This window comes from Gamsiella multidivaricata, assembly GCF_025024155.1.
Source record: "Gamsiella multidivaricata strain RSA 2152 chromosome Unknown BC939scaffold_37, whole genome shotgun sequence".
NCBI lineage: Eukaryota > Fungi > Mortierellomycota > Mortierellomycetes > Mortierellales > Mortierellaceae > Gamsiella > Gamsiella multidivaricata.
This window is the reverse complement of record NW_026251745.1, coordinates 165,552-191,322: the sequence shown is the minus strand read 5'-3', so window position 1 is coordinate 191,322 and position 25,771 is coordinate 165,552. Positions and strand designations below refer to the sequence as shown.

The following is a 25,771-nucleotide window of genomic DNA, read 5'->3' as shown; positions in this document are numbered from 1 at the left end:
TGATGAACAAAGAAAATTTTGTTTGCAGTCGGTCCACACACAAACAAACAGAGTGAAGCAAAGAAAGAAGTGAGCGCGCAAGTGATACATCCGAGAGTGGGTGGGAGCGAGGGAGACCCATAGACTCCAAACAAACATGCTCCATTATTATTACTACTATGCATTGCACATGATCGTACTACCATGTCGCATCATATGCCATGCATGCATGTATGCATGTCTGTACGGCTCAATGTCTGTCTGTAATCCCTCGATTATCGCCATCGTCCTCTTCCCCTTCGTCGTCGTCTTCAGTCGTCAATGCACCCTCGCTCGAACACAACCAACATAAAACACGCCCCAAAGCATATACACATTAGCCTTTGCAACATGCATTTTCGATCGCTTGCTGAGGAATGGGAGTAGCCCTTTTTTCATTCTTTACTAAAAATATACATAGAATACAGACATAAAGCATATAACACAGCATTTTCTCTCTACCTCTACGCTCTCTGCTGCTGCCTCCTCTTCATCTTTATCACATAGCTCTCCGTCGCCAATGCCGTCGTGATAAACTGCACATAATCCGTTCTCTGCCTCGGAACCGCTTCAATCTCGTATCTCTTTACCACCGTCGCCAAGATCATCTTCATCTCCATCATTGCGAAATTCTTGCCCACACAGTTGCGCGTCCCTGCGGAGAACGGGTAAAACGTAAAATCTTGCACGGGCGGGAAGGGCGATTCTCCCTCGGCCAACCATCTCTCAGGGATGTACTCCTTTGGCCGAGGAAAATATTCCTCACTCCAATGCAGCTGAGGAATCTGGGCAAGCACAACTTTATGCAGCGCAGCGCAACACAACACAACACAACACAACACAACGCATATCACAAAAAAAAGGTGGTAAAGTATAGTGCGACGGAACACGTTAGTCAAAAGCATTTAAAAGCATTTAAAGCATTTAAACGCATTTTTCATGCTGGTTGTTGATGCGATATGTTTGCTTACTTGTGCCTTTAGGAATAAGATATCCGCCCATGACCTTGTCCTCGGTTACTTCGCGAGGAAGTCCTGTAACCAATACGAGTAACAAATGCAATCATGCTTTCAGCGTCCTGATCTGTATCTTGAAAGGCATGCAGCACCTACAAAAAGAAGAGTTTCCTCCCCCCATTACCTGTTGCAGCTACAGGTCGTAAGCGCATGGATTCGTTGATACAGGCCGCAAGATATGGCAGGTTACGGACTTGATCATACGTTGGCAATGCCTCTGGAGGGTTGCTCGTCGTCACCTGGTCGATCTCCTCTCTTAACCTGTGTAGTGTCTTTGGATTATTGACAAGGTACATCAGCGTGTTGGTCATCGCTGTCGAAGACGTCTCGGAACCCGCGATTCTAAAAACGCGTGTGCGTGTGTCAATTAAAGTAATATCGCAGTGTTAGGTATTTTTGACAATCAGGCCTTCAAATACAAGAACGAGGGGGGAAAAAACAAGACATGACAAGACACAATAGCACACGACAGGGACGCATACAAAAAGACCAAGGCTTCCGTCTGAACAGCTTGGTCTGTCAGCTTGCCCGAGATCATGTCCGCATAATCATCACCAGTTTCCCCATCGCCGTTCGCGCGCTCGTTCGCCTGCGCATCGATTAAGAATTGCAACAGATCCGCTCGCCTTCCTGCCTCGCCAGCATCCCTCCTGACCTTGACTCGATCAACTGAGAACTGGATAAAAGAGTAATCCAACGGTAACAACCAGCGCATCCACGGATTGAATGTCTGTTGCATACTTCGCTTCAACGATCGTGCCATCTGCTTTGGAATCGGATGATTGTCCTCTTTCACCATCTGGAACGACTCCCCAAAGGCTGTTTCACCAATGATATCGAGCGAGAGTCGGTTCATGAACGAACAGATGTTGATGTGCCCAGGGGGGAGGACCTTGGCGCCCTTCTGGACAGTTCTGGGATCCTCCAAGATCTCGTCGATCTTTTTAATCAGGACTTGGATGCAGTCATGCATAATGGGCTCCAGAGAACGAAGGTACTGTAACCCAAACGCCGGTGCGACCAGTCGTCTCTGTGGAGGAAAGGTTCGAAATGTTAGGACGGGTCACTTGTGGACCTTGACACGACTCTGTCCTTTGATGATTTTTACCCTGTTTTTGTGGAAATCCTTGTTGCGGGATGAAAACAGATTATGCTGGTTGTAAAGCTCCAATCCTTCATGGATCTCACTCTTTGGATAATCTGCAGTGACCAGGATCTCGCGGATGGCATCCTTGTCCGCAACAGAGACGATATCGGGCGCCAATCGAACGATTTTACCATGTCGCTTATGTGTACTTGGCAAGAAGTAATGGCTTTGTAGACCACGAGATAATAACCGTGTAAGTCCTTTTTTTTTTAAGCTTGAGAATATACGTTAAGCCGAGCCTCGAAACCGAACCAACCTTCGTCCCGAATACACGCCGAGGGCGGTAAAGAAATATGTTGACGAGAGGATACTGGACGGGATGTGGCTCAGTGGATGAAAGTATCGGTTGTTGATGATCTACGGTAGTAGTAGCATCCAGAAACCGTGGAATCAGGGTACATGCAATGTCAGGGTCCAACGTCAACGTGGGCCAAGTGGATGGCTTTTAAAGTGACAAAAAATGATTTCCTTCTCCACAATTGACGTTCTCGGAGGTGCAGCAAGCACCAGAGGACATGTCCGTTGGATTTGACTTACCTTCCTTAAGGCGTTCAAGACCGCAAAGGTGATGAGCACTCGTGCGATGCTCCTAGGCTTCTTCAGGTCCTGTAAGGACTTTGGGTATTTATCCAGGAATACCCTCAAGAGAGCTGGCAAGGAGGAGAGTGTTGAGAGGACAGCCATGGCCGCAGATAATGGTGAGTGCAGGTCAATTGGAGTACAAAGCCGAGAAGTGAAAGGAAAAGAGAAAAAAGAAAGAAGAGGGAAATGGGCTCGATGTGGAGAATAAATGCAAAAGACTGACGACAATAACAACGACGACGACGACAACGAAGACTGAGTGCGGCAGCGACAACCGAGGTCATAACAACCGATCTTTTCTCACTCCCTCTCTCCCCTTCCCCCCAGAACTCGGCTGGTAAGCGCCAAATCATATGCTGCACAACGATCCGTTGCCCTTCAACCGAGGGCTTGTGAGGACTGGGGCAAAGCACTCTTCAAGCGAGCTAATACCAATGCCAATGCTGAATGTGTATCCAAGAGCTGACGATCCATCAAACCTCTCCAAACTGGTCTGGCTTTGTTTAATGAAGTTCCTATCCTCGCTACGTTTATATTCCTCACCATCAAGTATCGGTACGCCTACCCTGAAGCCTTTGTATTTGGATGGCGGATATGGTGACCGAATCTACAATATGCCGTGTGCCAAGCAATAGCGCCCATGATTGGAAGCGGCCATCCGATCTCAATCATAGTAAAGGGTTCGCTGTACCTGCTTGTTTCCGTGACGCCAGAGATATGCCCCAGTTGAGCGCGCTAGGGGATCTTGAACGCGCGACTTTTACTTTGGCTGCGCGCTTTCTGATCCTTCATGGCGAGACTCATTCCATTGATGAAGGTCATCAGCATCGCACCACAAGCTGGAAGACCTTTGCGTCTGCATTCCTTTTCCCACGTACAATACAGAAACAAAAACGAAATGAAAAAAGCAGCACAACCAGCTGATGTCCATGGTATGGCTATGTTACGTTGTTTTGCTGGCGGCTGGGATGACCCTAATGCTCTTGCATACGTATCCAGTATGGTTCCGTCGTTCTTACTTCGATTGGATATCCTGTGGGTCGCCCCCGTGCAAATCCATGGTACTATCCTTAGTCGTTGGTTGAAGGTCTAGAGATAATTCCTTGGGAATCATCACGACTGCGCAGTTGATAAAAAAAAAAGACGCGTTCGTCTTCCACAGTACGCGTTTTTATATCTCTTTTTTAGAATGGAACTGATAACGAGTTCCTCGTATGTCAAGCCCTTGTGTCGACTGCATTACTCCCCCATGGTCCTTTGTGAACCCACGCAGTGTCTTTGATCGAAGGCCGTCGAGACCTTTGTTCGGTTAGTTGGAGACTCAGACGCACAGAGCGAATGACGTCTTCCCAATACAATGTCGATCTAATCCATGCAGCAAAGTCACGAATTGGGGTGGATCGCATTGTCAAAAAAACCTTTAAAATTGCGCAGACCTGTCTTTTTTTGTTCTTGCATCTCTCTTCTTTCTTCTCATCAACCACACCCTCCCTCCCCATCCCAACCAAGCCCACCCACCCCTTCTAATTTCCAACCATGACTGTCAAGGCTGTTTGCGTCTTCCGTTCCAACGAGAAGAACGTCTCTGGAACCATCCACTTCACCCAGGAGAACGAGTCCGCTCCCGTCCACGTCAAGGCCGAGCTCGCTGGCCTGCCCGCGGGCAAGCACGGATTCCACGTCCAGTAAGTCCTCTTTGCATCCTACACTACATTACTCCATCGCGAGGTCAATCCAGGGCTGTTCTATTGTTTTTCTTGACACATCATTGATGTGTTCTCGACACGCGAATTTCTTTGCGCGTTCGGCTCTAAGGTTTCTAACGGGCTCCTTGAACAACAAGAAAACATCAACCAATATGGTTCCTATCCATCACCCCGGGTGCGATCGAAAGCGAAAGGCGATCGTCTCTTCTACTATGAGCGTTCTTTCATTTCAAAGATGGATTAAAGTGATCAAGATGGCTGGTTGAGGTGCATCTTGAAAATACGCGTGAGAACAGATCCATCTCCCGCCGCTTTGGTGTCTTTTTTTTCCTTTTTTCTTTTTTTTTGTTCCTTTTGAGACCCAAAAAAAAGTGGATCGCACGCCCCTAACGACAAACGATGCCTTTTATTTCCCTATCTTTGCCGTAAATAGCGAGTTCGGTGACAACACCAACGGATGCATGTCTGCCGGTGCCCACTTCAACCCCCACGGCCAGACCCACGGTGCTCCCGACGCCCAGGTCCGCCACGCCGGTGATCTCGGCAACGTCAACGCCACTGCTGACGGCAAGGCCGCCCTCGAAATCACCGACTCTCAGATCAAGCTCATTGGACCCCACAGCATCATCGGGTAAGAATCGTTCTTTGGCTGTCCATCTGCGATATTTTTATGATGATTGGATTTTTATCAAAAAAGTTGTATGGATTGCTCATGCTAATAATCAATTGCATCGAATTATAGTCGCACTGTTGTCGTCCACGAGGGTGAGGATGATCTCGGACTTGGAGGACACGAGCTCTCGTCCAGCACCGGCAACGCTGGAGGCCGTCTTGCCTGCGGTGTCATTGGTATCACCAAGTAAATTTCCTTCGCGTTGTGTGTCACTCCAAGCCTGAGGAGCGAGAGCGAGAGCAATGGATAGAAGGCCCAGGAGGCAATGGAGCGATTGCAAAGGCATGCGAGAATGATGTTTGATTTCGATGGGAAAAAAAAGAAGGCTGGATGGGAAGCGGAAGAAGAAATATGTCAGCGCGATTGTTCTTTTTCTTTCTCTCGACCGGATCTGGCGTTCCTTGTTTTTCTATTTTCTCATTGTTATCATACGCACTCTTTGGGTGAGCGATCGTTTTCTAATTCCTGTGTTTCTGTTCCCTTTTAACTTTCTCTCCCGTTCTTTGGGATTCCTTGATGATTTCAGACCTCTTTCAAAAAAAAAAATTCCACGAAGCACTTGTACATTTTGTAAAAAGTTGACTTATTGCAAATAAAAGTATCCATATCTGCAATACGCGACCATATACGGCTACGATTATGACACTGACTATTGTGCCATGCCGGATCTTAAAGAGTCATCTCTTAAACCTCGAATTTACTGAAGCTTATGTGCGATCCTCCACCTCAACCTGTCCGGCCAATACTTTTTTTTTTTTTTTGGTGCGAAGAAAGAAGGGCTGTCCTTTAATAGCTCTAGTGGTTCTAATGGCTCTAATGGCTCTAATGACTCCGATGGTTCTAATAGTCATAATTCTCTTTGACGATGCTCTTGGTGGCCGGATCCTTGTGCACTGCATAGCAGCACACATTCCGCATGGTCTGTAACTTGGGTATCCAAATCGCTCTAGTCTCCAACTCGAGCTCCATCCCGGCCCTTTCCGCAACTTTCCTCGAGGCCATGTTCTCGACATAGGAAACCGCTCGTACGATATCACACCCCATCCCTTCGTTCGATTCCTCCCCAAACGCGATCTCGTGCACGAGATACCTCGCCATCTTGGCCGCATACCCTCGACCGGTATGTTCTGGACTCAACCAGTACCCGATCTCTGCGACCCTCAAGGGCCTTCCTGTCTCGGGGTGCACCGGTGGAAGATGTTGAGGAGGGTTATAGTGTTCGAAATGTAGATGTGCCCATCCGATCAGAGGGGAGGAGGTCGTGGGAGAGAGGCGGAGGGCAAAATGAGTGTTGATCCCCGTGCGGGTAAGGATATCGTGTGCACGCTGAATACGATCGCGGGCGTGGGTGTCGAGGTATGGATACTGGAAAAGCGCAGAGCCGTTGTAGACGTCTTGGTTGATGTTGAGGAGGCGGACCATTTCTGGGATGTCTGAGAATTCGACGGCGGTCATGTATAGGCCCGTGGGTTCTTCCGAGAGGGTGTAGGGACCCATGCAGCGGGCGGTCTCGCGGGTGAAGGGTGCAGTCGTACCGGCGGACATTTTTTTTAAAAAAAAAAAAAAAAAAAAAAAAAGTGGCTGTGTCGAGAGACGGCAGGAGGAGACCAACTTGTGGAGAAGAAAGAGGAAGAAAAAAAAAATGAAGAGGCCGATGGTCCTTTTTAAGGATGGATTTGAACGAGGCTTTTGAATGTCGCCAATGGAACACCTCAGAACAAAAAAAAAAAAAAAAAAAAAAGACTTGGCCAAGAATAGGCCTTTGCCAGGAAGTAGCGAAGCCAATAGCTTCTTGGACATTTAGTGCGGGCAGATTCAACAACAGTACTTCTTGAAGTGTGGAAAAAAAAAACCAGGCGGCTCCCAACACACCAGTACCCAATGTACTTCGTGTCAAGGATCTTCAGCAGGATCTGCAGATGTCAGTTGAAGGGTTAGGGCCAGGCCAGGGACGAGTTCGTCTTTCAGCACAACAACGATTCGAAGCCATGTATCAAAGGCCACTTGAGACTTGGTACACCATTTCATTTCACAAATTGAGATGTTCGGCTTTCGAGGCCAAATAGCATAGCTTTATTAAATACACAATTGGAGTTCCCAGACAGGCTTCAATATTAACCTATTCCGCCGGCACTCGAGAGCGCCTGGCCGATGAATCTCGCAAAACAGAATTGTTCGCCGCCGCGATGTAGGACGGCAGCGAATATGCTAGGCGCTCCAGATGTTTGCTTAAAACCTGGTTGCCAAGGATCGACATCGATGCTTCATCAGCAGGATAGAGGGCCAGAATTCTGTCAAGTTCGTTTTACGGCGCTACCTTGGATCTTGCACTGACCTCGTAACTGTTGCGATTCCGGATAACTTTGCTGGTAATTGTGCTGAAGGTCTTGGATACTGTTATTCCATCGCCAGTATATGCTTGATCAAACGATGCAAGATTGAAAACAGTGTATGGTTGGCAAGGATAGTGCGGCGTAGCGGATGTGGGACTTGAGCACTTTGGTACAGAGCCGTGCTGGAGTAATGCAATTGAGTTTAGGCTGCGCATGATGGGGAATGGGGGAATAAAAAGGCAGGCAGGGCCCTTTTTCCACTCTATTTAACTTTCTTGCTGATAGTCTATGATGGGTCACGCTGCATTGCGCTATAGTGCGGGACATCGAGTAGCGACTGTATGTAGAAAACGCTGAAGCTCAAAATTCCTTTGAACTGGAGGTCATATTGACAAACGGCGAACACTGGTTTGTAGAAGGAAGGCTAAATACGCATTTCAATGATTCAGCGGTTGTATTTGAAAATGAATAAAATGAATAGGCATCTCTAGCTAAAAGTCTAATGTTACGACTAGATGTTCAGCACTGTTGCATGATTCTAGTCCAATATGGCATACGCAGAACCGGCTTGAAAGTATCAACATGGTACTCAAGGACATGAGTGCGTCGGTATTTGGTGCAAGTCCAGGTAGTATCAGCCATTTCCTTTGGCGAAGCAGTGTCAAGAGGGAACAATGAACAAGGAGTCAATAAACAGAACAAGCGATGGGATTGACACGCGTGTTGATAGAGCTGATGATGGAGCTGGACAGTAGAAGGAATATATCAACAGGGTATTAGCACTCACAGAGAGTTCCCTAATACTAGAGAAAAGACGGGACACACTTGCCACCGCGCGATCCATCAACTCGCTCTACGCACCCACGTCCCATCACACTCTACCATGCTGTCTCTGGTATACTCTACCATAGCTGACCCTCATACTCATCGCCCAGTAAGAGTAGAGACTGGATCACAGCGCTCGGACCTCTGCACCCCAAGGTCGCTGCTAGTCCGCCCCGAGCGCCCACGTCCCTCAGGATCAAAAGGCATTTTTACAAGCGTCCCCCCTTGCGCTTGCTATTCGTCTGTTGAACACAGCAAGGATTGACAAGGTAACGATCATGGTCCTATAATGATCGAGCGCGGAGGATCAAGAAAAGTACCCCCTCGACAGCCGTTGGTCTACGCACAGGAGTCAGGGCAGAGCTTCTTTTGACCGAGTTGTCCCCTGACCTGAGCGCGTCCTCGTATCTCCCATTGTTGTAATTAAGTCCTCGCCAAAAAGTAATGCCCGAAATATTTTTTACAATTCAATAATCCCGTTAAGCCACTGAAATTCAGGATGAAATATGTCCCCAAAAAACAGCCCCTAATAATTCTCGAATTTCTAAAATAGAGAATCGATCCAAACGCATTTTTTTTAAAATCCATGTGAAGCCTTTCCGCCTGCACAACTGCCTCATCCATCATCTCCCCCTCAATCCCTAGACGACTTTTAAGACGCGTAACCTATGTCTAGACGGGAAGACGTATCTACTCCTGCTGGATCCCCTGCTCTCAAGGGGCTAGTCGTCACGCCCACAAAGGCCACGCCAGCCAAGATCCAGCTTCTAAATATTTCACCCAAGAGACGCGCGGCTATGAAACCATCGACGACGATGGTGTGATAGTGTTGAGAATTCCCTGCCGAGGATGGCGTAGACGTGAAGAATAGACCTGAAAAATACATCTGGTTTGAATTTAAAAACGTATTCTATAAATATATGAGGCGTTACTTACTGGCGAGGACTCTAGTGCTAGTCCTCTCTTTCTTCCCTTTTCTCCTGCGACGGAGCAAGGCCCTTTCTCGAGACCACAATCCCAGAGATCTCACTGTTAGTGTGCTTTGCATCTGGGCCTCATATCCATTCCAACAGTGGTCCTTTCAGCTCACCTCTACCCGAATCGCTTCTGTAGTCTTACTCCGTACACTTGGATTCCTTGTGGGGAGCAGTAGGACGCGTCTCTCTCGCATGGGAGTCGACCATCCATTGCCCATCGACCCTGTCCATATATGCTTTGAATCCATGGCCTTTAGATGGACGCAGGCAACATAACACAGCATAGCACAGCATAGCACAGCTGAATATGTAGCACAAGCAGCACAGCCACCATTTCCGTGTCAGGTCGAATACCCAGACAGTCCAGCGAGTGTGCAATTGCAAGAGCCGCTACGGGAGTGTACGAATGTAGGAGTGCAAGAGTGCGATGCCATTCAGATGAGACATGAGGCCGCGGACATCGTGGGTTCACACGTATTCAGTTTCTACCTCTCGCTGTATTTGATAGTAAAGAAAGGAAAAAGCGCATCTTTATTTCGGTCGAACCCCGCCAGAGGGCCATGCTCGATCCTGCTATTGCTATCCTGAAGTCCTGTGCTTCGTCTTTTTTCCACCACCACAACAGCAGTGTGCTTCATATAGCGACAAATAGTGCAAGTAAGTCATTTCTTAGGCAATTTTCTTCGACAAATGCCGCGATACATCTCTTGGTAGTAAATGCAAAGGATGTGCTCATAACGATCAATATCCAGGAGGCATCGGGTCAGACATAGTCTATTTGCAATCGGCCCACAGCCTTTTATGCCGACCCTGGCCTTGTTGATCTTCCGCGTTTCGCTTAAAATGCTTAAGCCCGTCGAGGAACTTGACATGATATTCCGGGAAGATCTGCGCAAAGTTGCTGTCGTCCACTCTGATGATAACACGATGGAGTTCAGCAAGCTCTGGTTCAGGGTCAGGGCGGATCGGGCCTCGGAAGCTGACCACCACTGCAGGGTAGGTGATTATCATGCTAATATAGACTTTGGTGGGACAGTAGTCTTGAAGTTCTGGCGGCTTTTGCTTTTCTGGCTTTTGATACTCTGTTTCTTGCTCCAGCTTCTCCTGTCTCAACTTCTCTCGCCTTGACTTCTTCTGCCTCGCTCTCTTTTGCTGCTTCTTCTCCTGCTTCTGCTTCTCCTGCTCCAACTTTTCCCGCTTCGACATCTCCTGCTCCAGCTTCTCCTGCTTCTGCTTCTCCTGCTTCTGCTTCTCCTCGACAGTACGACCGCTGATCGTTGCGAGCGCTTGCTCGGCGTCACTGCGTGGAAGTACTTGTCGCAGTTTGAGTTGGACAAACACTGGGAAATACTGTCCGTTGACTGGATGAAGAAAATAACGTCAGGGTCAGAGACTTGGGGGTCTGGGAAGTGGAACGGGGGAATGGCTTTGTCTCCTTGCTTCGAGTTGTGTTTGACGTGTGCCTTCATAAACTCCTCTGTTGTGATGCTGCGGTATGAGATTCCGAGCTTCGGGTCCTTCTCATTGTACCCCACAATCGTCACCTGGCCAGCGAGCAGATCGGGGATGCTGTCGTTAGGCAGCAGACGCCAAGACGAGAGAGGACGATCCTTGAATGTTTCCACGAAGACAGCCGGCATCATGGTCTCCCACATGTTTCCATGCACCGAAGCATCGGTCGAGTGCAGCATCGCCCGTTCTGCAGCAGCAACAAATAGTCGATCCTTTACCTGGAAGTAGTTCACGACTGCCTTCAAAGCAAACGGCTCATCAAGAACTGTTCTTGCAGCAACGTGTCCATTGCTTGTTTCGACTCGTCATCCGACAGCTGCTCCTTCACCCGATCGATGTATGAATGTATCGATTCTCGGCTGGTCCATCCCAGGAACTCGACGTATGTGAACATCGCTGAACCTATTTCCTTTATGTCACCGCCGGCGGCCTCCATCCCACTTCGAGGAGTTCGGATGCTCAATCCTGTACCACAATAGATGATTGTAAAATTATATAGATTGCCAACTCCTCGAAATCCATCCAGCATAGGAGACATGGGCCGCTTCTCAGATCCCTGGAATAATGATTGAAATAGTGTGGGGCCCCAGTCGCCTAGAATCTGGGCCTTGTCCAAGACCAGCCGCAACATGGTGGCGGTTGAAAAGTTGGGGTAGCCATGGGCTGCAAGACGGTCTCGTACTGACTGGAACTCCCTCTGGACAACGGTTTCCAGAGCCTCCTCATCAATTGAACGCACTTGCAATAGGTCGAACAGTTCCTTGGATAGCACCGAGAAGACATCCTGGGGCTCCTGGAGTATAGGTGCACAGACTTGTAGTATGGCCCAACTTGCACTCGTAAACGTCTGTCGGCAGCCTGGGACCTGCAAGCAGTAGTTGAAGATCAAGAGCCGAGAGAGGAAGAGCAAGAGGGTCATTTTCCTTGCAAAAACCGTGTTGGCACTTGTCCCTAGTTCTACCGACGTTTCCTCAGTGATGATCCCTGCGAAAATATTGAGATCGTCCGATCCAATGTCATCCGCCGATGCATTGAAGTAGAACCCCCATTGTAGACAGAGGACCTCTATCACGGAGCGAGTCTTTCCACATCCGCTAACGCCGAAAATGGGAATGTCTCGCATTAACGATTCCTCGAGCAGGTTCAGTACGGCGTTTGATCTAAATCGTTCAGGGACTAGATGGTCTGCACTTTCTGGAGGCAGTGGTAGGTCCAGCAAGAGGAGGCTCGGATGCGACTCGGGTGCTCTGCGCCTTCCACGACGCCACATCCTTGGTAGGCCACAGATGCCATCCGTCGTGGTTGGTAGTCCCTGCTGACCTTGCACGTAGGAATCGAGAAAGAGAGCGGCGAAGGACTCGGGAGCAAAAAACTGCTTTACAACATCCTTGATTATGGCGTCTAGTTCTTTGTCTTTACAGCATTGAGAGATGATCAGTATCATTCTGTCAAGTAGATCTTCGCAGACGCATGGGCCTCAAATCAGCCATCATCAGCCATCATCAGCCATCATCCGCTTACATGTTGGAGAGGCAGCGCGAAGGAAAGAGGAAACAGGGCGAGGCGCAGCGAAAGGACCTGGAGCATAAGAGATACAAGAGAAATGAGCAGGATGAATCAGAGCATGCGTGTTCAAAAGATCTGCAATAACTAATGGGCTCCATTACCTGGTACAGGCCGTTGTACAATGATGTGAATCGTCTTTTTGGGTGCCCCTTCAGTGAACACCTCGGAAAGATCTGTTGTCGGCTTAAGCTTCTTCTTTTCGTTCAGACTGTGGAGCATAATTGCGGACTCTCCATCATCCTCGTCGTCGAGGACAGGGATCGAAACGAGCCAGAGAGTGAGCGCATTTGCGTCAATGCCATCAAATTCGGAAGTCTGTTGGGCCTTGATAAGGTTCTTAAGGTCGTCGACTGTGTCTGCTGAGGAAAACTTGACTGAGAATGCTCTCGATGTGGAATGCCCCTCGACGAGACAGAAGAGTTTCAGGACGTCGGCCATTGTGTGGGAGTCGAGTGGGTTGAGGGTCGGGGTGGAGAAAGAGAGATGTGAGAAAAGCTTTATTGTAGCCTAGGCGGTGAATAATACTGGAAAGCCACGTATGGCATGTATGTAGAGTCTATGTAAGGTGTATAAAGATTTATCGGAGTTGGTGCTGTGCAACTATCCGAAGCGCGTTGGTGCGCATAGATCGCGCCACACCAGCACTATCGATAGGGCTGTCATTCAACACAAAAGTATAATGCATATCCCACACGGTTCTGACCCCGCATGCTACCAGTTGAGGCAGGCTGATGGAGCGGTGGAACTCTTGCTGGATGGTGACGCGCGGCAGAGACAGCTCAGGTAGTGAACAGAGGTCCTCGTCGGTCCAAGCAGACTGCCTAGTGAAAGTTGACAGGTATGAAACGCATCTTCATTGGGCTTAAAATAAATTTAGTGTTAAGGGGTACATTCCCTTACGCAAAATCCATGGTGGGCACCGACAGTTCGCTTTTCTCACGTCGAAGACAAGCGCCATATGGTCTTCCTTTGCCCGCTGAAACGAGCCGCATGGACATCATACCTGTCAACTTTCACTAGGCAGTCTGCTTGGACCGACGAGGACCTCTGTTCACTACCTGAGCTGTCTCTGCCGCGCGTCACCATCCAGCAAGAGTTCCACCGCTCCATCAACCTGCCTCAACTGGTGGCATGCGGGGTCAGAGCCGTGTGGGATATTCATTATACTTTTGTGTTGAATGACAGCCCTATCGATAGTGCTGGTGTGGCGCGATCTATGCGCACCAACGCGCTTCGGATAGTTGCACAGCACCAACTCCGATAAATCTTTATACACCTTACATAGACTCTTCATACATGCCATACGTGGCTTTTCAGTATTATTCACCGCCTAGGCTACAATAAAGTTCCTGGCTTAAAAAAAAAAAAGGTTGGCTCTTGAGCCTGATAACAGAAGCGGCAGCTAGATCATCTCCCCATCCTCCCCATCGGATACACCAGAAAGATAAATATCATTCTTTGGTCAGCAATTTGAAGCTGTGGCCATCTGGAGGATTACTAACTATCTGAGAGCAGAACTCTTTCTTATCTCTATCAGTGTTAACGGCGATGAGCCTTTTATTTTTATTTGAATGGTACAAGAAAAACAAGCGGATATATGAAGAATGAGGATGAAGAATGAGGATGAAGAATGAGAAAAAAAGATGACAGGTCACTAAAGTCCATTGATCTAAGGCTGTCTAGATGTCTATAGTAAAAAAAATGGGTCGGATTTTAAAGCTGGACAGGCTTGACGGTGTTGCCGAGGTTGGTGACACCCATCTCCTCAAACTTATGGTGGAACAAAGGAATCAGCTGCTGTGCGATCGTGAACGAGAAGACCAGCTTGGGTCCGACGACCAAGATCTTGGGCAGCAGACCCTTGAAGAACGCACCAAAGCCCTCGTTGCGGACCATGTTACGGATGATGCTCATGCCGCCCTCGGGATTGTCAAAGTTACGGTTCTGGATACGGGTCTTGACCACATCCAATGGGGCCGCAACCGTGATCGACGCAATCGATCCTCCGATCGACGCGCAGAAGTTCTGGAAGAACGTCGCCTTGCTGTAATCCTCCAATCCAAAGATCCACTCCTTGACGAATGCACTTCCTCCAAACAGCGCAAACGATCCAGGTGCGTTACGACCAGCAGTCCAAAGAGCACCACTACATTAATTAATGGAAGAGTGCGAAAGATTGTAAGTATAAGGAGGGATATCTATTGCCTTTCAAGAGAAAAAAAAAAATAAAAAAAAAAAAAAAATCCCGCATCGCACGAGATAAAAGCACATACCGGTAGAGGGCGAATCCCTCGTCCTTGACGATCTTGAAAAGACCACGGCCACGGAAGGCCTCGGGGTTGGTCTGCTTCTTGATCTTAAGGACATCCAGGGGCAAGAGAGCAATCTCACCGATTCCGACCACCGATCCGGCAGTGGCGTGCATGATCGTCTTGCCGGTCTTCTCGCCAAAGACGCCGTTGAACGAGCTCTTGTAGTTGCGGTTCAGGAACTCGTTTACGAAGGGCTGACCACCGAACTTGTAGATACGCTGCATAATCTTGTAGCCGGCTGCGAATCCGAGACCGGGGAACAGGGAGGCATATCTCTTCAAAAATGCGGCGTTGGCTGCATCCTTGAAGATGACCTTGTTCGTGTTGGCGATACCGACGGAGGTGGGCTGACCAGGCACGAAGAGCTAATAGATCCCAAAAGAAAAAGATGATCGATTGTGAGTTCGACTGCATTCCTATAGCCCATGAAGATAGCAGATAGGGTAATTCCGTGTTTTGTGCTTTTGTGTATGTGTATATTGTTTTTTGTTTTTGTTGTTTTTGTTGTTATTTAGTCTTGGTTCCTGAAGACCTGAAGGAATAAAAAAACGTGCTGCTGGTCCGGATTCTAGTTTTTTCATATCCCACATCCCGATCAATTGAACAGGCATTTGATGCGTGTAGAGCAGCGCAGCGGGGTTGGAGCAAGGAGACTTACGCGAGTCTGGTTGCTCATGAGGCGCTTGGCGACGGTGTCGATGGGATGGAAGATCATGAGCTCGAGGAATCCAGAGGTTCCGGAACCGCAGAGACGAGCAACGCCCGACTCGGAGTGCTTGCTGCTGGAGGAGGGAGGCGACATGGCTGATATGCTGCAGAGGGAGGGAAGCAAGTGCGGAAGGGTCGGGTCTGCGGAGTGGAATTCGGGAACGCGGAACGAAGAAGAAGAGAGAGAAGGGTGTCCTTTCGGGGTTTTTATTATCTCTGTTTCTGTTTCTGCTCTGCCCCGTAGGAAGGCTGCCCTGAGGACAGAGAAACTCTTTTTTTCATCTGCTGGAGATAATAAACTGCTGCCGTGACTGCCAGATGGATAAAAAACATTCGCACGTGAGGGGCACATTCCAGGCTTCCTTGACGCGTTTCCGTCGTCTCTTCGCGAGTACTGTTGTCATCGAGAGACACACGAGGGTGCGGTATAACGATATGACAGGGTAAATAAAATAGTAAAGTAGCAAATAGCGGGAAGAACGACAGCAGAGGACAGACAGCAGGCCAGAGAGAAGCAGGCTGTCTGTCTGCTCTTCAACGGTCGTTGTGTGTACCCAGGTAGCCATGCTCTCTTCTTTTCTCATACAAAAGTCATAACTCTATTGCTGGTGCTCACCCAGCGCATTGACTATGGACTGCTGACTACGGGGAGTTTTTTTTTTTTTTATACAGGATTATGTCACGGGATTGTGGGAATTAGCTGGTTCAGCTGGTGCCTCTGGTATTCTCTGGCACCCGACAATGGCTGTGGCCAGTCAGAGCAGGCCTTGGTCAGACGAGTAAGCATTTCCTCATATCCATAAATCCACAGAGTAATTGGATATGAAAAAAGTGAATTGATTGCATCAGCCATGGGGATGGTCCCTTGGTGTCCGTATCCTTGAGAGCCATTTGGAACAGCAAACAAAATCTCGTTCTCTCCCTTCGTTGTTTTACTCCTTTCCTGCTCTTCCAATCCTCTTTTTTTCTTCTCTTCCACATCCGACAAGGCCAGGCAGCGCGAGCAGATCATATCACATTTACACGCCTCAGACGGACCCGATTCGCTTACAAGGGAATGCCAGCTGCAGCAGTGGACGAGACAACGCCCCTCTGGCCGCAGAACGGGGACCACAACTCCAACCACCTGGGAGAGTCCCAACCAGACGACGACAATGACGAGTATGAAACTTCACACCTCTTGACGAGGCACAGAACAGTCGAACAGGGGCCACCTGCAGATCCCTGGCGAATCTCCTATTGGATCATGGTCCTCCAGGGTGCATCCATGCTCTTGCCGTGGAATGGTAATTCGAGAATCAGCAGCATCGAGATGAAAAAAAAGAGGAATGACCATTGACCTTGTCAAGTTGCTGTGTTTAGAAAGAAGACTGACTCTTTGTTCGTTTCACGCTTTGTAGTGTTTATTACTGCTCAAGGGTTCTTCAAACTGCGGTTTACAGGATCACCGTATGAAAACAACTTTCAGAACTACTTCTCGATAGCGTTCATGGGCACGAATCTGCTTGTCGTTGGAAGTTCAATCCTGATCCAAAAGCAGGTAACCAGAGTCAACTCGGCTGCCATGTTTAACGGCCAGCGTTTTTTTTTTCTTCTTTTCTTTTTGTACCAGGAAGCATTACAAAGACATATGAACAAGGAGCCTAGACCAAAACCCCCTCAAAGAAACATCGATGTCGTCGTCTTTTTTTCATTTTTCATTTTTCTCCTCGGAAAGTGGCTCGTTAATGTACGATGAACTGACGACGCTCCGATCTTTGTGTCCCCCAAATTTTAGGCCCCCGGAACGACACACATCATCGGAAGTTTACTCTTGAACGCAACCGTCTTCCTATCGATCCTAGTTTCGATCCAGTACGACTTTGGACTTGATTCGACCACCTATTTTTACTTTGCCCTGTCCATGCTGTCCCTGTCTGCGATTTCTACCTCCATGGTCCAGAACGGGATGTTTGGCCTCGCATCCAAATTCACCGGCAGGCATGTCCAGGGTGTCATGTTGTAAGTCCTCGTGTGATTAGTGTGTAATCCAATCGTCAGATTCCTGCACCAAAAAAAAAGAGAGTTTATGGTCTACTGCTGCAAGCTGCTGCTAACGGAAAGTCGCCTGATGGGCTTTTTTTTTTTTTTAACTTTCATTTTTTGGGCGGTATCGAAACAGAGGACAAGGACTAGCTGGAGCAGGCGTTGCGATCTCACAGATTGTCACTCAAATCCTGTCCCCACCCAAGGGCAGTTCTTACACGGACGATCTTCTCTTGTTATCATCACCATCATCATCATCATCATCATCATCGCTCGCTGGACGAGGAGATCATAGTAGAGGAGGGCGTCGCAGGAGTGAGGGACTGGAACATTCCGCCTTCTTGTTCTTCTCCTTCGCATTGGGCTTCACCGTAGTTTCGGTTCTGGCACATGCGCTTCTGATCCGTTTGCCCATCTATGGGTACCACACAGAGGAGCAACCTCGTCAGCCGATCGAGTTCCTGGCACCACCTTCTCCCTCCTTGTTGAACAGCGGCAGCATCAACGACGACAACAACGATACCGCGGATGGACAGACGGATCAAGACGATGGACGACGCAACTCCACCAGCTCCATGACCTCGGGCGTTACGACCGTGACCATCACGCCCGCCATGATCGCCGAGAACCAACGTCGTCATGCAGAGGAACAGGCTGAGCATGAAGCCGCCGAGCGTGTGAACCATTACAGGAGCGCGAGTCTCGGCGCGACCGCCCTGGCGACCGACGAGAGTGCTATGCAGCTGATGCAGGATATCTATCCCAAGAAGAAGACCCACCCGCTCCTGGTACTCTACATTTCCATCACCCTGGTCTTTGGCCTGACCCTGTCGCTCTTCCCATCCTTGACCGCACTCGTCGAATCCAACAACACTGCTCCGGATCGACCTCGCGTTTCTGGAGACTTGTTTGTGCCACTGCATTTCTTGACCTACAACGTGGGCGATTGGACAGGCAAGGCCCTGCCTGCCTTTGCATGGTTCGCGCCCAACACAAAGCATCCGACACGAAAACAGCAACTGCGGTACATGGTCTTTGCTCTCGGACGTTTTGTCTTCATCCCAATCTTCTTGACCGCCAATTTGCCGATTTCTTCAGAGAGCCGGTTGTTGCCATTGTTGATCCAGCGCGACGAAATCTGGTTCTTATTGGTCTTCTTGTTTGCGCTTTCGAACGGATATCTGGGCAGTATCGTCATGATGGTCGGTCCGGCCTGTGTTCTCGGAGGGGAGAAGAAGGGCCGTGTGGGGGTCAAGCTCGGATTCTGGTTGACAGCTGGGTTGGCCTTGGGAAGTGTCGCCAGCTTTGGTGTGCGCGCCTTGATGTGCGCCAGAGGCGGTTGTGCCTCTTAGAGAGATTTTCCCTGTCCAATAATTCGGACCTTTTTTTATTTATTTTTTTTATTCATAATAAACATGAACCTGTACAGTAAAGGATGATCGCCCATGGTTTCTACCGTTTCTAAAGCGATGGGACGCGCTGAAAACGTCCTTCTACAGAGCTGAACTACGCTTGCCAATCAGTTGGTTCGCTCATATGAATCTCCATGGGATCATTTTTTTTCAACAGCTACACCTTCACAATTGGGCAATAGAAAGTCTTCTTTGGTTTATGCGGTAGGGGCGGTAAAAGTACATTTATTGTGTTGAACAATGGTTATAAGAGATGAAACAGCAAAAAGAAAAAGTCTACATACAAAGCGGGGATTTTTAAAAAACGTTGAACATCAGTGTGGTATTGCTTTTGGGGGGATGTTTTTTTTGGTTTAAAAGATTTTGGAAAAATAGAAAAGGGCAAAAACAGGAATGGGTTGAACCACCTGTTGTTTTGGACTTGAATAAAGGACGTTCGTTGTAAAAAGATCCCTCAATCGATATTGCATATACAGATACACGACCGTCCATGTCAACCGGAGCAAATGTCCAGTATCAAACAGTCGCGCACGCCTTTTTTCTTATTTTGCTCACTCTTTAAAACTCAAGCTTGCGGGGCTGCTCCCTGTTGATGACAAGAAATGAATGAAACAGAAGACAATCGTTAGCGTCTGACTAACTGAGCATACAAAGTGTATACAGTTAAACAGCAGAAATAATGAAACGTACCAGGTGAACTCATCACGACCAAAGTGACCGTAGCAGGCGGTCTTGGTGTAGATGGGCTTGAAGAGATCCAACTCCTTGACGATGACACCGGGGCGGAGATCGAAGTTCTTCTTGACAATGGCGAGAATCTCCTCATCGGACTTCGTGCCGGTGCCGTAGGTGTCGACGAAGACCGAGGTGGGCTCGGCGACACCGATGGCGTACGAGAGCTGGACAAGGGCGCGGCGAGCAAGGCCAGCAGCGACGATTGACTTGGCGATCCAGCGGCCAGTGTAGGCAGCAGAGCGATCGACCTTGGACCAGTCCTTTCCAGAGAAAGCTCCACTACACGACAGATAAAAGAATGTTTGAAGCAAATGTTAATTAATGAATCAGGAACAAACATTAGCACGTGTAAACTCAATTGCATTTCCTAAAAAAAAAAAAAAAAAAAAGACAAGCAATCAAGCAAACAAGACGCGACTTACCCTCCGTGGGCACCGTGACCACCGTAGGTATCGACAATGATCTTGCGTCCAGTGACACCGGCATCACCCTGGGGACCACCGATGATGAACTTGCCGGAGGGCTGGAGATGGTAGATGGTTTCGGGAGTAAGGTACTTGGCGGGGATGACCTTCTCGATGACCTCCTCCTTGAGGGCCTTGCGGAGGGTCTCGTTGTCGACATCAGCAGAGTGCTGGACAGAGATGACGACGGTGTGGACACGGATGGGGACCAAAGCACCACCCTCGTTCTTGTACTCGATGGTGACTTGGGTCTTGGAGTCGGGGCGGAGGAAGGGGAGGGATCCGTCACGGCGACCGTCGGCCATCTTCTTGTTCAACTTGTGGGACAACGTCAAGGTCAAGGGCATGAGCTCGGGAGTCTCATCGGTGGCATAGCCGAACATGATACCCTGGTCACCAGCTCCAATGTCCTCGACGTTGAAACCCTTCTGGACAAGACCCTGGTAGATATCAGGGGACTGCTGCTCAATGGCGACAAGAACGTTGCAGGTCTTGTAGTCGAAGCCCTTCTCAGAGTCATCATAACCAATGTTCTTGATGGTCTGACGAATGATCTTCTGGTAGTCGAGAGTGGCCTTGGTGGTGATCTCTCCGAGAACCATGATCATACCGGTCTTAGCGGCGGTCTCGCAAGCAACCTTGGACATGGGATCCTGAGTCAAGCAAGCATCGAGAATAGCATCAGAGACCTGGTCGCAGATCTTGTCTACAATTGACACGGGCAAGAGAGGAAAGCACGAGGCAAGATACAGGTCAGCAAAGAGGTAGCTTTTTTTTTCAGAAAAACGATCTCTTCGTGAGATCGGTTTCCGTTGCTCATTCCAAAGCGGTGTGCCTTTTTTTTCTTCTTTTTTTTTCTGTTTTCGTTGAGAAATACATACCGGGGTGGCCCTCGCCGACGGACTCGGAGGTGAAGAGGAAGGTGGACATGATGACTTTTGAGATTAGGGTGGTGGGGCGGTGGTGATGAGGGTGGATGAGGGAGAAGCAAGGAGGAAGAGAGAGGGAGAAAGAAGAGGAAAGAAGAAGAGGGAAAATTTTTCGTTTCTTGATGGCGTATATTTATATGGGCCTCAGGAGGGAGCCAAAGTTGGGGGAAACGGACTTTATTTTTTTTTGCCTCGCTCCAGCTTCAAGGACGAGAACAACGGACTCTGTCCATCGCATTGGGGGAGGGGGCCCAGCCAGCCAAGGAACAGACACCAGCGCACCGCCGGAGTTAACATTCACACCCATCCACGCATCGTCCGCATCCACATGAAGAACACGAGAAGAAATAGGAACGACAAGGAAGGAACACATTCCTGGCACGCCCCCACCATGCTCGTTTGCCTTTTATCAAATCATCTTGCGCTCACATCACACAATAATCAAATCAAACACGAACAACACCTCCACCCTTACTCGGCTGGCCTTGAATCATCATCTGCCGTCGCCATTATCGTCGCCATCGACCCCTTCTTCCTCTTCTCGAGTGGTTGTCTCTCGCACCACCATTATCCTCTATTCCTTTGGGTGTCCGCTGCCCGGTAATCATTCGAGATCTTGCTGTTGTCACGTATCAATCTAACACTCTCCTTCTCTCCTTCCCTCCACGGTAATTCTTCTTCACGCTCGCGCACACAGGGACATATCCTCTCCAATTGCTCGATCTCGTATTACATTTATGCATGTACAACAGGATTTCACCTCACCTGGAAGAGTCATCAGGATCATCAGTGGTATCCTCGTTAGCACGCGTCGGACCGTTGAGGTGACCGATCAGGATCAAACAATGGAGCAATCGAAGAGCTATACCATATAACTTCCCACGGTAACCCTGTTACGAGGCGCCAGGAATGCAATCATTTCCCGTGGCATCCCAAGGCCAAAAAGAAAAAGAAAAAAAAAAAAGATGTACCTGCTCAAGCAGCAACCGGAGTTGAGGATCAGCTATCTCACTTTTTTTTCACCCACGTTTGGTCTGAGAAATAAAGAAAAGGCAGCCAGCCAATCAGCAGCTCGTTACGGCACGACATCATTCCGGTCCTGGATGACCACTGAAAGAAGTGACTGCCACGACACATGAAGACGAACCGCCATGCCAGCCAGACTCCCCCATTTTTCAAAACAGGGACAGGTCTCATACTCATCACCACAGAAAAAAAGTCCGCGATCTGGATGGATCTCAATGGATAGGAAGCCCCAATGCCTGCGCGTCGTCCATTCAACCCGGACCTTTGATTCTCCTAGTTATGGCGGCCAATGAGATCGACACGGCGAGAAGAGTTTACTGTCGTTTTTGCTGGCCTGTGGGAAACAGGAAACATGTCTCCTTCGCGTTCAGGAACCTCACATCCGTGCGAACTCACAAAGTCGACCTTATTACTGGTGAAATGTGATGAAAATAAATAAAAAATAAAAATAAAAATAAAAGAAGCAGCACCGACAATCGGGCAACATTCTTCAAAAAATGCATATCGACATTCCGATCTTCTTTGACCACTGCTGTTTTTGACCATGATGACCGACTCCTTATATCATCCGATCGCATTCTAAGCATGTCCCAACGCGTAATATGAGTACTTTTCTGAGATGCCCAGACTGGGGGGGGAGGGGGAGGGGGAGGGGGGATCAAGAGTATGGTGACAAAGGCGCATGCTTCCAGAGGGGGGGGACCCTACAGCAAAGATAAAAAAGAAGGTTGCCACGATACACTCACCCCCACCCCAACAAATAAAAGGTTTTGGTTTGGTTCAGCATGTCCTCCTTCTTACTGTTAGTTTTCTATTTGATCCTTGTGCTACTTGTCGCAACGGCTTGACAACGATTTCTAGCACATGAAGAATATTGCTTGGTAGAAATGAGCCTTAAACCCTATTCCATGATCGAAATCTGGGGGAGAAAAAAAAAAAAAAAAATACGGTGCCCTTTTGTAGTCTGGCTACGCTAAAATGATGTGATTTTGGGCTTGTCCTGGACAGGGACTCCTTCACGTTGTCTAGGATGAATACGATAACGGCGTTGGCAGTGTGGTTGTAAAAGAGAACAAAAGATTGCACTATTTGCTGTTCAACGGTCGTAAACAAGCGCCTCTGCGCAGACACAAAAGGTACAACCTGCATGCCATGTCTGTGCGTGGCCAAAACCTTGCTTCCCACGCGCCAATGGGACGACCTTCCCATCAACCACTGACCCACACGTACAAAATCATGTACCTGTCAGATCGAAAAATCGCGACCTTTCACCACTGCCCTTGACGCTTGTATCCCTTCAATTACTATTATGTTAACCCCCCCAACTAAATCTCGACACAATAATGCCTTTTTTCGATATTCTATTGCTTTATTGTTGTATATGGACAGCTGGCGTCCAGTATGAGTTCAATAGACGACCGATCCTGCGAGTAAATTCCTGACCACATTAATCTCATCCGACATTGAATTGACGTTTTCTTGCGAAACGAAGCTCGACGTGATCTCGACCAACCACGGCGACGCTATATCGGGAGCGTGCCCTCCAGCGGCTTCTCCCTCTGGCACAATTGCTGAAAATGGATCGTGTTGCTTCGAGAGCTATGGGAGTAAACGCAAAACAGAAAAAAAAAAAAAAAAAAAAAGAAGGTGTGAGAACCACAGATCGATAAACAGATGTCCTGTGTAATATGCACACTGTTCAATAGACTGATCCTGAAGAGACCCTCTAGCCGATTACCTTGTATTTCCGGAACACCGATATCCTGCAAATGTTATTATACATGAAGTTGTATCCACGTCGAACAAATTCATCTTCGAACCTATCTCGGAACACACGCAATACATATCGTTGATCAGCACGAGCTGCTACCCTCGTTTCTGTCCTGCAGCAAAAAAAAAAAAAAAAAAAAAAAAAAAAAAAACCGTCCCAAACCCCTTACCCATAACCAAGCAAGGATAAAAAGCCGAATGCATCGCCATGGATCTTGACCAGAATAGCCGAGCGCACAACGATCGTCCTTCCAGGTTCGGGGTGTCCGTATTGACATAGCTGATACTGCCTCGTCACCACGGCTTTCGATCCGTGATGGTGTCCCATTGATGATGACGCCATCCCTTCTGTTACTGTTGTCATTTGTGACGGATCACCGCCCGATAACGTCGAGGAGTGTTGTTTCGGTGAGCCATCAGCTAGAACACCTGCTGTTGAAGTTGGATCCTTGTTCCCTGCCTCCTGTGTGCTAGACGTCATTCCTGTATCGCCGCTCAATGAGTCCGTAATTGGTATACCGTTATCTTTGTCAGTACTGCCAGCTGTGGTGGCTGCACTCTCATCTACGCTATTGCTGCCCTTCAGTTTCTTCCTGCTGCCACTTTCGTCTCGCTGTTGCTTCTTGCCGTGATCCAGAACTGTCAGCTTAACTCGCAATCGTAAGTGGACATCGTCGTTCCTGGCTGCATAGATAGGTCTCTGAACTAGTATTTTCGTCCGCAGGGAATAAAGAGCAATTGAAAAAACGATATCTCAGCCTCCGTTCGGTTTCCTGTTCTATTTTTTCTTTTTTTTTTCTTTGTCCACGAACATGTGTGGGGTCTTACTGGCGGGCGTAAAAAGCATCTCGTGCTCAAACATCTTTGAATGGGCAGCATGTTCACACAATCCCAAGAGTCGATCGTATAGGTGCCTGAATTGTCCTGGGAGCACTGTGCCGTTCAAGCTGCATTCAAACGAAGCCCCTCCTGATGCTGATCCTGGTCCTGACATAGTCTTGTTTTGCTGCGTCGTCCGGTCGGGTGTGAATGAAAGTGCTGTGCGAAGGGATGGGCAAAAGAGGCGCGCGAGTTAAAGAAAGGCAAGCCACTCAGGTACCGCCATGCGATTTGCTGCCGCTCGTCGCGTAAAAAGTCGCGCTCTCAAAAGACGCGTCAGTTGAGAAAATTATGCGACAAACTAGTCTAGGCCCTCAACATTGAATTTTCCGTGCTGCGATGCACTTTAGTCGATACTTCGCATAATTCCGAACATGAGTCTAATGCTTTTTATGACCCTGTTTGTGAAGGCTAGATGTCTATGATTTTCTTATACACCCTCTATGCTATTGACTATGATGTGGGCGGGCCTTTGGCTTTAATATTCGTCAGCTCAATAGGACTAGATTTTAAGAGACACTCCACACGACGGTATCTATTATATCTATATTCCGCGCATAAAATTCTTTGACAGCCTTGGAGGACTAAAGAATTTGCTCCGTGCAACGACAACGAGAAAAATGTATTACCTAAAGAATCAATCAATTCCACCTGGTGTATGGGCATGAAGAGACAGTATCTGTAACCAAATCGCCGACATTTAGGTCTTTAAAGTCTTCTTCGCATATAAATGTGGATATACAATAAACAGCTTTATGGTATAGAGGGGTCATTGTTACAACTCGATACGCTTCATGGATAGGGTGGGTCGTCCGTTACGGGTTACCAGCTTTATGAAGGAGCTTGAGTATCCGGGCGACTTTCCTGTGGCAGAGCTCCAGCCCTTGACCATTGTAGGAGACACATAGGAGACATGGGTCCTTTTCGAGTCGAAATCTACGAGCTGTGCCTTTCCATTCGTCGTCTCCACCTTGAACTCGCCTACATACGGTGTCGGCTGCACGAAAAAAAAAACGCGGTGTAAATATTCCAGAGATAATGGTTAGAGACAATGAGATAAGCTAAATCATGCTGCCACCAACTGAACGAATAAGCATAGCTTCCTGCTTCCGACTTACAAGACCGACTATGATGTTGCCATTGTTTGTCTCGACCT

At 48.4% G+C, this 25,771-nt stretch overlaps 8 protein-coding genes across 8 annotated transcripts; 2 read left to right on the top strand and 6 right to left on the bottom strand.

The window, feature by feature from the left end:
• Positions 1-482: 482 nt before the first annotated feature.
• Positions 483-3,232, bottom strand: BC939DRAFT_529396 (cytochrome P450; the record flags this gene model as incomplete). Its single annotated transcript, XM_051561510.1, has 7 exons — positions 2,719-3,232; positions 2,438-2,538; positions 2,143-2,347; positions 1,517-2,064; positions 1,159-1,376; positions 990-1,052; positions 483-817 (listed from the first exon to the last, which is right to left on the bottom strand). Exons 1-7 carry the CDS (start codon positions 2,863-2,865, stop codon positions 483-485), a joined length of 1,617 nt encoding a protein of 538 aa, XP_051411663.1. The 5' UTR covers positions 2,866-3,232.
• Positions 3,233-4,299: 1,067 nt separating this feature from the next.
• BC939DRAFT_397725 (superoxide-dismutase) lies at positions 4,300-5,332 on the top strand (the record flags this gene model as incomplete). Its single annotated transcript, XM_051552376.1, has 3 exons — positions 4,300-4,448; positions 4,903-5,100; positions 5,212-5,332. 3 exons carry the CDS (start codon positions 4,300-4,302, stop codon positions 5,330-5,332), a joined length of 468 nt encoding a protein of 155 aa, XP_051411662.1.
• A 572-nt stretch (positions 5,333-5,904) lies between these two features.
• On the bottom strand, positions 5,905-6,703 carry BC939DRAFT_453296 (acyl-CoA N-acyltransferase). The gene has a single exon (XM_051555911.1). The coding sequence runs from the start codon at positions 6,685-6,687 to the stop codon at positions 5,983-5,985; it is 705 nt and encodes a 234-aa protein (XP_051411661.1). The 5' UTR covers positions 6,688-6,703; the 3' UTR covers positions 5,905-5,982.
• Positions 6,704-9,859: 3,156 nt separating this feature from the next.
• Positions 9,860-12,793, bottom strand: BC939DRAFT_493455 (uncharacterized protein; the record flags this gene model as incomplete). Its single annotated transcript, XM_051559564.1, is given in 5 exon segments — positions 9,860-10,577; positions 10,592-10,976; positions 11,261-12,202; positions 12,311-12,367; positions 12,457-12,793. The coding sequence occupies 5 exon segments, from the start codon at positions 12,791-12,793 to the stop codon at positions 10,052-10,054; spliced, it is 2,247 nt and encodes a 748-aa protein (XP_051411660.1). The 3' UTR covers positions 9,860-10,051.
• Positions 12,794-13,952: 1,159 nt separating this feature from the next.
• BC939DRAFT_453292 (mitochondrial carrier domain-containing protein) lies at positions 13,953-15,629 on the bottom strand. The gene is made up of 3 exons (XM_051555910.1): positions 15,326-15,629; positions 14,629-15,032; positions 13,953-14,501 (listed from the first exon to the last, which is right to left on the bottom strand). The coding sequence occupies exons 1-3, from the start codon at positions 15,467-15,469 to the stop codon at positions 14,069-14,071; spliced, it is 981 nt and encodes a 326-aa protein (XP_051411659.1). The 5' UTR covers positions 15,470-15,629; the 3' UTR covers positions 13,953-14,068.
• Positions 15,630-16,122: 493 nt separating this feature from the next.
• On the top strand, positions 16,123-18,830 carry BC939DRAFT_453290 (nucleoside transporter-domain-containing protein). Its single transcript, XM_051555909.1, has 4 exons — positions 16,123-16,661; positions 16,776-16,915; positions 17,153-17,376; positions 17,537-18,830. The coding sequence occupies exons 1-4, from the start codon at positions 16,433-16,435 to the stop codon at positions 18,750-18,752; spliced, it is 1,809 nt and encodes a 602-aa protein (XP_051411658.1). The 5' UTR covers positions 16,123-16,432; the 3' UTR covers positions 18,753-18,830.
• A 178-nt stretch (positions 18,831-19,008) lies between these two features.
• On the bottom strand, positions 19,009-21,027 carry BC939DRAFT_529390 (S-adenosylmethionine synthetase). The gene is made up of 4 exons (XM_051561509.1): positions 20,893-21,027; positions 19,970-20,717; positions 19,503-19,826; positions 19,009-19,398 (listed from the first exon to the last, which is right to left on the bottom strand). Exons 1-4 carry the CDS (start codon positions 20,939-20,941, stop codon positions 19,371-19,373), a joined length of 1,149 nt encoding a protein of 382 aa, XP_051411657.1. The 5' UTR covers positions 20,942-21,027; the 3' UTR covers positions 19,009-19,370.
• Positions 21,028-23,320: 2,293 nt separating this feature from the next.
• On the bottom strand, positions 23,321-24,900 carry BC939DRAFT_453287 (uncharacterized protein). The gene is made up of 4 exons (XM_051555908.1): positions 24,565-24,900; positions 23,907-24,441; positions 23,705-23,786; positions 23,321-23,565 (listed from the first exon to the last, which is right to left on the bottom strand). The coding sequence occupies exons 1-4, from the start codon at positions 24,728-24,730 to the stop codon at positions 23,374-23,376; spliced, it is 975 nt and encodes a 324-aa protein (XP_051411656.1). The 5' UTR covers positions 24,731-24,900; the 3' UTR covers positions 23,321-23,373.
• Between the last annotated feature and the right edge of the window lie 871 nt (positions 24,901-25,771).